The sequence below is a fragment of the Coffea arabica genome, chromosome 4c (genome assembly GCF_036785885.1).
Source record: "Coffea arabica cultivar ET-39 chromosome 4c, Coffea Arabica ET-39 HiFi, whole genome shotgun sequence".
Taxonomy (NCBI): domain Eukaryota; kingdom Viridiplantae; phylum Streptophyta; class Magnoliopsida; order Gentianales; family Rubiaceae; genus Coffea; species Coffea arabica.
This window is the reverse complement of record NC_092316.1, coordinates 5,317,799-5,327,673: the sequence shown is the minus strand read 5'-3', so window position 1 is coordinate 5,327,673 and position 9,875 is coordinate 5,317,799. Positions and strand designations below refer to the sequence as shown.

The 9,875-nt window shown below is 36.4% G+C and overlaps 2 protein-coding genes across 3 annotated transcripts; both read right to left on the bottom strand.

The window, feature by feature from the left end:
- Nucleotides 1–586: 586 nt before the first annotated feature.
- LOC113741516 (uncharacterized) lies at nt 587–7,526 on the bottom strand. Of its 2 annotated transcripts, XM_072045684.1 has the most exons (6): nt 7,248–7,522; nt 3,574–3,838; nt 3,339–3,493; nt 3,070–3,225; nt 1,339–1,371; nt 587–1,254 (listed from the first exon to the last, which is right to left on the bottom strand). In XM_072045684.1, the coding sequence occupies exons 4-6, from the start codon at nt 3,181–3,183 to the stop codon at nt 985–987; spliced, it is 417 nt and encodes a 138-aa protein (XP_071901785.1). In that variant the 5' UTR covers nt 3,184–3,225; nt 3,339–3,493; nt 3,574–3,838; nt 7,248–7,522; the 3' UTR covers nt 587–984. The 2 variants fall into 2 exon arrangements, 1 of the variants encoding a protein (XP_071901785.1); XR_011812948.1 differs by having other exon boundaries at nt 3,339–3,838; nt 7,248–7,526.
- An 890-nt stretch (nt 7,527–8,416) lies between these two features.
- On the bottom strand, nt 8,417–9,875 carry LOC140005190 (loganic acid O-methyltransferase-like). The gene is made up of 3 exons (XM_072045683.1): nt 9,741–9,875; nt 8,973–9,635; nt 8,417–8,870 (listed from the first exon to the last, which is right to left on the bottom strand). Exons 1-3 carry the CDS (start codon nt 9,810–9,812, stop codon nt 8,547–8,549), a joined length of 1,059 nt encoding a protein of 352 aa, XP_071901784.1. The 5' UTR covers nt 9,813–9,875; the 3' UTR covers nt 8,417–8,546.

The window sequence follows — 9,875 nt, the reverse complement described above, 5'->3', positions numbered from 1 at the left end:
AGAGAGTAAAAGAGTCTATAGACTATTGAGTAAGGAGAGAGAGAGAGAGAGAGGGTGACAGGCGGGCAAGGCAGTGTTTGGTTGGGTTTTTTCTGTTTACAATTTTAATTTCTCTTTTTAGGGATTTTGCATTTAAGCCTAGTTATTTGTTCCAAACTTGTATATACCTCCCTCTCTAATTTGGGTGCTTTTTGATAGGATTTTTTCATGTTTCCGTGGATGATTATTGATATTAGTCCAACAAGGGATGAAAAGGATTTTCTTGTAAGATAAGGTGGGAGATTTGCACTTGACTGCATTAATATTCATTGATAATATTCATATTGATGTTCTTGTCAACTCAATTAATTGAACTTAAAAATTAATGAAAAAAAAAACTCGGCTTAAATGCCTAACAAAATAAATTACATATCTTTGTACAATTCAATCACTATTATGAGATCGAAGAAACATAAAAATTTTTCAAAAAAGTAAAAGTCTAATGTTGGTTTTTTTTCCTCTCTAATTTCAATCCAAGTGCTGCAAATAGGCTCCACCTTCAGTTTATATAAATAGCACCACAGAAATTGAAAGTAACATAAAGAACTTAAAAAATGTAGACTGCCATTCTTTCTAGTTGTCCATTTAAATCCAAGCGCTATAACAGATTCTTCCTTCATAGATAGCAACAAAGAAACCAAGAAATACGGCATTTGTTTGATCATATTCCAACTTACCGATTTCCTGTACTATCTTATGAGGAATCGAAGACAATCCCCACCCTACATTGATATTGAGCATTCTTTATCACCCATTCAAGCATTGCTAAACAGTATAAACTCCAAGAGTCTCTTTGTTTCATCTCATCATTAGCAAACATATTACAGTCAAATAGTAATTAGAACATAACATAGTTGCCTGCAATACACTTCTAATGTTTCAGCATTATTAATATAACAAATGTTTTTGGTTCCCAAGTTTGTGACTGAAAAGGTCCCCCATGATTCAGCAAACCACCAGCTCAACTGCTGGAGGTAAAGTTTTTCGAAACCTTGCAACAAACTTCCTGGACGAGCAATCTTCCTTTTGTTTTTCAGAATGAAACTGTAAAACCATTCTCTTGAGGTTCACAGCAATCTGAAGCAAGCGGGTGGCAAGGTTAAGTTCGTTTGCACGGCCATGAAATCCAATCAACTCCACCACTTCAAGGTGTTGATGAGCATATCTATTAGCTTCAGACCTTCTCGTAGGATATGGATGTAGCCCAATGAGTGACTGCCAACATTAAGAAATATGATTTTAACTATGTACTTGTAACTGCAAGCTCCAGGAAGTTCACAATAGTAAATCTTTCCCTACCTGATGCAGAGTGAAAGGCCACTGCAGGAAGTACTGCAGAAGGAAAAGAATAGTCATATTATGCTACTTAAGTGGATAATAAATTGTAAAGGGTTAAGCAGGAAATGTGTAATTACCACAAAGCAAACCAACAGCTCAAATAAGTGGAAAAGCAAAAAGAATAGCTGAAAAGGAGCATATTTTACAACCATACTGTGAAATAGACCTGTCAGCTTTAACCCACCATTAACCCTAGAAGCATCATAATAACATGACCTGAACATTCATGTACACTCATTAACTAACAACCATATTTGAAGAGAGAGAGAAGTAAAAATGCAAAAAAAAAAAAAAAAAAAAAGGATAAACATTCGAACATGCCTGTAAAGAAAGAAAACAACCAAGCAGAAAACCTTCAAGACAATGTTGTATAGCCAAAAGTATGATATTGAGAGGGAAAATCCTTGAATAGCTACGAAATAGTGCTCGATCACACCTTAGTAGGCTTAGAAATTAATAACCAGTCAAAGAACTGATGAATTATCTTATATGTCTTAGCCAGCCAAAGTTGGGGTAGAAGAAAATGGGAAATAATGGCACTAATACAAAATCCAGGGATAATCATACGGCTAGAATTCATAGCTCTCCTGATAGTAAAGCCACGAAATGCATGCATTAAAGATGTTATATTTTGGGAACATATATTCACTGGCGAAAGCACATGAGGTATTACTAATTAATAATAAATCCAGGGATAATCCTATTGCTAGAATTCATAGCTTTACTAATAGCAAAGCCACGAAATGCATGCATTATGTCATTCCAACTTAAATGAAGCAATATATCACTTATTAACCAGAATTTGAAATGTTAAAATCCCATACAAAATTGGTCTTGTTATTGTCCATTCCCAGCACTATGAAGATCAGATATGACAAATGTTAATTGGTCTTGTTATTGTACAGTCCTTTTGTCCATCCAACATAGATATGACAACAGTTTGTGGAATAACAAATGTTAAATTCGGACCTCTAATTGCTTTCAGTTTCTATGGATAACAGGGGAGAATTTCCAGATTACTGGTTTATTTCACCAAGTAAATTGAGTTGACACTAAAATGAAGTTCTGCCATTTGGAAGAAGGAAATGTGAGATGATTAGCAAGGTAATACAGAAAATTATTTCAAATAGAATCCAAGGTAAACTGTCTGATCGCTGTAACTTCGAAAAGATCAAAATATGCTTGGTATTAATAAATGCCCAATTTTTTTTTATAATATCTTCTAGCATTTACAAAGACCACGATTATCATGAAAAATTAAAGTCCTTAAACAAATCAACCATTTGAATCAAATTCATACAGGCATTTATATTAGGTAAATGTTAAAGAAGTATAGTTGGAAACAAATGGCAAAACCATGACATGATAAACACGTATTAGACTATTAGTAGTGAGATCTATCACGGAAATCTGATAACATGATATCACAACAAGAATACATAAGACAGTATATGAGGAGAACCCAACATAACAACAGAATGAAGTACAATGATGCCCAATAGACTTGAAATACAACAGTGATATGTGATTCCTAGGTTTATCAGGGTTTGTACTTGGTGCTATCCACCTTTGCAAAATGCATGACCAATATGATGAAGAATATGATTATACAGGGAAAAGTCCTAAATCAAAGCATGAATTTTTCAGAGCCAAACCTACATGTTTTATAAGCAGCAAAGGAGACCCACTAACCTTTATCCTGAATGTAGACAAGAAAGGACAGGCCTTTATATAAGTTGTATAAGGCAGAAGGCTTTGTGAACCAGAAAGCCTCACTTTCAGTTCCAAATGCTTGAGATTAATCATTTCTCAGAAAACGTTTGGACAGCTGGAAATTCTCAAATTAACCTGCCCAGATTAGGGACAGCAAAGAGAAATGATCAAACACATGAACAAGCAATGGAATGGAAAAAACCATAAGAAATTAAACAAAGACAAGTACATGTTCGTCATTAACTTACCTCAAAAGAGACATCGAAGGTAAGAGTTTCCAGTTGAGAAAGATAAACCAAATGCTTTGCAGATCCAAAAACAAATGATTCACCAAATGATCCTCCGATTGTTGCTTCCAAAAGGCAATGAGGACCACTTCCGAAAGGAACATCTATTTTGGGTCCTAAATAAGTAAACAACTCAAGATTCGCTGCAGATATCTCCAGAGATTTCAGGTTAAACCAGTTTATCATCTCAAAATACCTCAAATGAAGGACTCTGCGAGAAAGGATACTAGTTGCTGCCGCTTCTTCAACTGTCAAAAGTGATAAGATGGTAATGAGGATATCATCCGGCAACCGGTCAATGTTGGAATGGACTCTGTTCAGCACAGAATTCTCCTGCACAACAGGGGTTGAAGTGTTCCCAGCTTCCATTTCGTTCTTGATGGAACACTATCTCTTTTTCGAGTGCCAGTGTGGTTAATACCCTTCCCTCTCTTCCAAACCCTAAGGTCCTCTGCATGAAACTGATGAAATGTTGTTGGTTTAGGATGATAGTAAATCCTAAGCAGAAAACATAGTTTACTAAATTACTATTATCCCTTGAAATATCCTGTACATTTGATAATATATGGAGTTGGACATTAACAAACAAACAACCATAAAATATGAAAAGGAAAAGAGATGTGGAGATTGAGGAGCAACTGGACAAAAAAGAAAATAGTTTCAAACTTGCACTTTTCCTAAGTGCCTATCATCAAATAACCTTCTTGCAATAGGTATCATTGGCTAACAAAAGCAGGTATGCTGTTTTCCATGAGTGAGACCATGGAGCGTCAGGAACTGAAGATCATTGCAAATATTCAATTGCACATGGAGCTTATATGTAATAAAGATCCATAATCAGAATGCTCGGGAAGCTAATGTGGTAAGGGTTCTCCTCAACATCAGCACAGTAGAAATAAGATTAGCTAAATTTCCATTCCAATATATTCCAACAAGAAATATATGATATAGTGGCATGCACAATGGTCTTCAAAGGAAGCAAGGAAATACCATAAATTTCCTCACTAATTCCATAGCTTAATTTGCTGTATGTCAAGAACACATTCAATATGAGAGTACAAAACAAAAATAATGTAGCACCTATGGAAATTTACAAATAAATTTTCTTATAAAAAAAAGAAAGGACTACAAATCTAAACAGAAAAAGATAAGGCACAATAACAGTTCAATTATCCCATAAACAACTCCACAGGAATTACTACGCCAATACTGTTTCAACCAGCCTATTAAAGCAAGCAAAAGTTCAAGAAAAGGAAAAAGAGAAAGGACAGCATTGGGTGTACAAGTAAATGGAGAGAGTGTGAAGTGAAGAGGGATGCAGAGGCAGACTGGGTGGTGGTCAAGAAAAGGAAAAAAAGAAAGGACAGCATCGGATGTACAGGTAAATGGAAAGAGTGTGAAGTGAAGAAGGATGCTGAGGCAGACTGGGTGGTGGCCGCGAGGGACTAAGGATAGTGCCAAATCTAGATGACAACAAGGAGGAAATAGAGATGAGAATAAATCTAAAAGGAATAGTTAATAGTTTAAAGTTGAAATAGGAACTTTGGTGTGTTTTGTTCAAAGATGCAGGCATTAATTTAGTTCATCCAATTTTCCCTAGTTTGACCAACTAACTGCAGTAATTAATGGCAATTACTTGGACGGGACAGCCAATGGGTTCCTGGCTAAATTGGCACAAGGCAACAAGCAGGTTGGATCATTAGGAGTTCTGAACAATTTCAAGAGCATTACATAGGTCTGGATTGAAAATGAAAATCGACAGGGCTGAAATGTGAAAACCATGCCCAGATCATATATTGCCCACACCATGCAAGAAAATTGATATCACGGCATATATTCGCTCACATTTAACCCAATGCGGTAGCAAATGCCCAAACATACTCATGTATAAACTAGATAAATATGTTAAACTTATGCTTACATATCACGAGATGCGCCAATTTGCAACATTTAACTCCATTACAAGACAACTGGAAGGGGGATTGAACTGAAGATCGACAGGACAGAAATGTGAAAACCATGCCCAGATCATATATTGCCCACACCATGCAAGAAAATTGATATCATGGCTTATATTTGCTCACATTTAACCCAATGCGGTAGCAAATGCCCAAACATACTCCTTTATAAACTACATAAATATGTTAAACATATGCTTACATATCACGAGATGCACCAATTTGCAACATTTAACTCCATTAAAAGACAACTGGAAGGGGGCTAAAACTTTCCAGTCAACTGAAGTCTTTGATGGCATTCTGTCGATAACTTTCAAGTTCCTCTATTTTGCATCAGCAAATTTGATGGTACTCAGTCATGTATCTTCATTGTACCAGACATGACCAGAAAATTGACAAAATTTAGTGGTCTCATGGAAAAGAAATTCTAGAAAAATTTCAGATCAATTCTATATCCAAAGCTAATCTCAAAGGAAGGCAAGAATAACATGAAATGGAAAGAAGAAGGAGCCTAGCCTTTTCAAGGATGAACTGATTTAGACTACATAGGCTGTAGGCTTTTCTTTATCTGATTTTAATTAACTAGTTTAAATCACAAAAAACATTAGGAGATGCCGTAACATGATAATCAGCACTCTCTCAAACAATATTGAAGAACTTGGTAGTCTCTTCAATTATTGCGTTAGATAAATTAAATGCTAGTTGACAGTTTCTTACGTTTCCTCAGGCTACAACATTTGCACAACTACTTTAATTCACTGCTGTATGTGATGCATAATATGTGCCATATGAACATGCCTTTCAGAGTTTAAGGGACAGAAAAATGTTGGCCAAAGATACGCTAATAATCAAAATTTGTGTGCTTATGTTTTGGAGAAATTCCTATTGCCACCCAGGTTTTATCAGCGATAAGTTGACGACAGATAAGACATGAATGACAAACCAGACCTGTGAACTTCCATCCTTGCTTAAGAGCAACAGTTATAGTTATTAATGGCCAAAGACAAACCAGGATCTGAAGTTTGATAGGAAATCTGATTGGCATTAAATATTAACAGCAACCCTTAAATCTGTTAAAGGACTTGAATGGAAGATAGACACAGCACACATGCCAAAATTGACTTTTTCTTTCTTTCCTTTCACAGCCTCCACAAAAATTTCATCTAAGCCTAAAATGTGGATGCTCCATGGATCAATTCTACTTATTTTAGCGTGTAACCACCACAGGTTGATGCTACTACCACCAGTTGACAGGGAAATAACTACAATTCCAAGGTCATTGCCTCTGCACAAACCGCTTGCAGCCATCCTCCAGTGTAAGGGGACTTGGATTAGTGTTGCAAACATTCATTTCAAGAACAGTTCAACCTACTGCATAGATAACCCAAAAAAAGAAAAAAAAATATATGTATGAAAATAACCCAAATGGGCATGATGATCTCTTCCTTCACATGTAAAGGTCTACTGCAATTTTGTGAAAACAAAACCAAAAGCTAAAACAGCTTAACAGCTTCAGCTTTTTCTTATTCACGAAATATTTCTATGGTCCATTAGCTTAACAAACACTAAGAACTCTTTCTAGGCTCTGGGAAGCATAATTTGTGTTTTAAACTCAAATTTGGCTAAAAATTCAATCTTTTTTGATAACTTCTTTGATTGCAACAGGCCAACGTAAACATGACAATCCAAAGCAGACTAAGGAGAATAATCATCGAACCGTAACTAAAAAGGAAACAAAATCTTGCTCTAGGGTTTATAAACATTCCCAGAAGAATGCAACTTTAATCTCAACTAAAACAATTAAGAGTCTATCTTTTCTACTGCAGGAACAACTCACACACAATATTACACACCGGAAGCATGCTTAACCGTCGAAATGAACAACATGGGAACATAACTAGTACAATGTTACCTTAATCTGCAGAGGAATTCCACACCTTATAAAACGATAGAGCCACTGTTCCACTACCCCATGATACAAATCACGCTTTTCATCAAAAGGGAAATTTGGGGATTGAGGAGAATGCACTTCCATGGACTTTGGAATTATGGGAAAGGAGACAGAACGGCCTCAAAACGGCGGCGTTTAGTCATACTCAAACATTAAGATAATGGACTGCAAACGCCCAAGTCTAACTCGGCCCAATTTGATCAATGTTGAACTTACCTTGACAATCTTAATGATCCCAAGGCTTTCGTTTTCCTCCTTTTTTTTTAATATTTTTTCAGGTGCAGCTTCATATATTTGTAATGCCCCTTGTATCATAAAAAAAAAAATAATAATTTCAAAATTTTAAACATGTCCTCTATTATATTGTAGTCAATGTTGGATGTAAAGTTGAACTTTTAACAATCATATATGATTCTTGTAACGTTAAAAATGATGTAACGTGTTATTATACTTGCTAGATTAGGAAAAAATTTTATTGAAAGACGACAATCAATTGTCTTTTCTTTGAGAAAAAAAATCATTGATCCGAAAGTGTGTTTGATCAAATTAAAATCTAAAAATTAAAATTTGAATTCATTAAATTATTGGCCGCGCGCGAAAGGTAATTGGCGTTGACTCGCTTGGGCACCCCATGGACATGATGAATTTAAACCAAATGTACTTAGACAGAAGTGCAACTACGTCGTTTGACCAGCAGCAGCCGCCAGTGCCGCGGTGGTAAAACTCACAAGGCGTCAGTACAACTGCAAACACAACGTACAACTCTCTTACTTTTCTAATCCACTTTCAATTGGTGCTTCCATTTTTTTCTGTTGCAGCAAATCAATTAAAGAAAATAAACCATTATTTCATTTGATTTTCTTCTCCTAATATCGTTGTAAGAATTATCTGGGTTTTTTTTTTGGGTTTCATTTACAAGATGTATTCGTCGCCATATGTATATTTGATTTCGTTTTCGGAATGATTGGTTGATTTAATTAATTTCTGTACTATGAATATGTTTGTTGTAAATTGAGTAAACTGAATATATATATATTGATAAGCGTAGAAGTGGAATTTCTTGTTTAAACGACTAAATTATTCCGATGAACGGAGTATTGATTTTCAACATAAGCTGAATGAATCCCGTGTTTGAAAGAACTTCATGGATAAGCAGCTGGTAATAATTGAGATGATTATGGAGTAATAATACATATCAGGCAAGTAGGAAACAGAACAAAAGGCAAGCACTTTTTGAGTAAGAGTAAAACTGCAGATGTTTCACGACTTGTTGAATTTGATAGTAACATATATGAATAGTCCGTTGCCCTCAGCTGGGTTGCGTAGGCGAAGGGTTGGAATTTCCTTCTCATATCGATCGAATGCTTGTTCAGCTACCTCAGTACCGAAGTGCTTCGTCAACAATCCACCGTAGGCTCCTCTTAGTACTTCAGTGGGAAAAACTGGGAAAGAACTTCTGGTAAAAGTGCTCAGTTCTACAATTTCAAACCCTTCAGCCTTTTGTATAATATTCTTCAGCTCTTCCGGCGAGGGAAAATACATTGGCACGTTGAACAAATCCACCTTGTTTTTGCTCACCATTCCCTGCAAAGATAAAGATTAACATGCTGTTGTGTTTTGACAGGGATTTTGATCAATAGCCGCTAAATGACAGGCATTTTGATTGATTGTGTTTTGAAAGGTTACCTCCTTTGCCAGGTCCAAAAGAATAGTTTCTAGTGGCATGAAAACTTGACTGAATGATGGGTACTGTGTTCCATTGGCTCTGCCTGGGATCACAAGCACCATCAACCCTCCATGAACCAGCTCTTGTGCTCGAACACTGAGGAGAGATTCCATTTCTTTAGTAAATTGGCCTAAATACGCATCACAAACTGCTGCTGGTGCATTAATGTAAGATATCCTGTCTGGATTGTAAGCGGGAGAATTCGGATCTGTTAACTCCTCCTCGGGAGCTTTAGAGAGCCAATGCACTGCCTTTGAACAGTATACAAAATCCAGAGAAGCTTTTGGGAACAATCTGCCGTGAAAAGAGCCGGGAACCCCGGCTGCAAAATATTGTCTGTCTTCTGGGAATTTAGCAAAAAGAGCATTAAAATCATTGGTCACACGATCATTGAAGTACACAAAGAATTCTGGGGTGCCAGAGCTCTGTCCTCCTCCAGCTTTGTATTTGTCTTTTACAGCTTCGGTTATGGTCCTCATTGCATCCAAAGTATGAGGACCAACAAAGCAGCCTAAATCAGCAATCCGATATGCTGCCGAAGAAGTGCAATGGTGTTTTAGGTCCAAGTGCTGAGAGATTGTTGCAACGAGCGAGTCTTTGTATTCTCCAAATTGCATAGCGCTCTGGGTAGAAAATTAATAAATGTCCAGAAGCGAAACGAATGTGTAAAGCGAATTTAATCAGTCTATTCAGAGAAATATTATCATTGGTACTATTAGTACACATACCTGGCTAGAAGGATCCTCGGAGACGCTGCTGTGTTCCCCAGCCATAGCATCTGATTCTGGTTCAACCCGCATTTTCTTTTCTTTTTTCTTCTTTTTTTGTCACTTGGTTTTGATTAGGTGAATGGAATGGATGGT

Bases quoted from the DNA above. Each gene is read 5' to 3' on its own strand.
- LOC113741516 (XM_072045684.1), bottom strand. From the start codon at position 3,183: ATGATTAATCTCAAGCATTTGGAACTGAAAGTGAGGCTTTCTGGTTCA. The intron at 1,372-3,069 runs GTTAGTGGGTCT...TTCCTTCTGCAG, and splicing joins TGTCTACATTCAGGATAAAG to TACTTCCTGCAGTGGCCTTT. The intron at 1,255-1,338 runs GTAGGGAAAGAT...TAATGTTGGCAG, and splicing joins GGCCTTTCACTCTGCATCAG to TCACTCATTGGGCTACATCC.
- LOC140005190 (XM_072045683.1), bottom strand. From the start codon at position 9,812: ATGCGGGTTGAACCAGAATCAGATGCTATGGCTGGGGAACACAGCAGC. The intron at 9,636-9,740 runs GTATGTGTACTA...TTTTCTACCCAG, and splicing joins CCGAGGATCCTTCTAGCCAG to AGCGCTATGCAATTTGGAGA. The intron at 8,871-8,972 runs GTAACCTTTCAA...TTATCTTTGCAG, and splicing joins TTTTGGACCTGGCAAAGGAG to GGAATGGTGAGCAAAAACAA.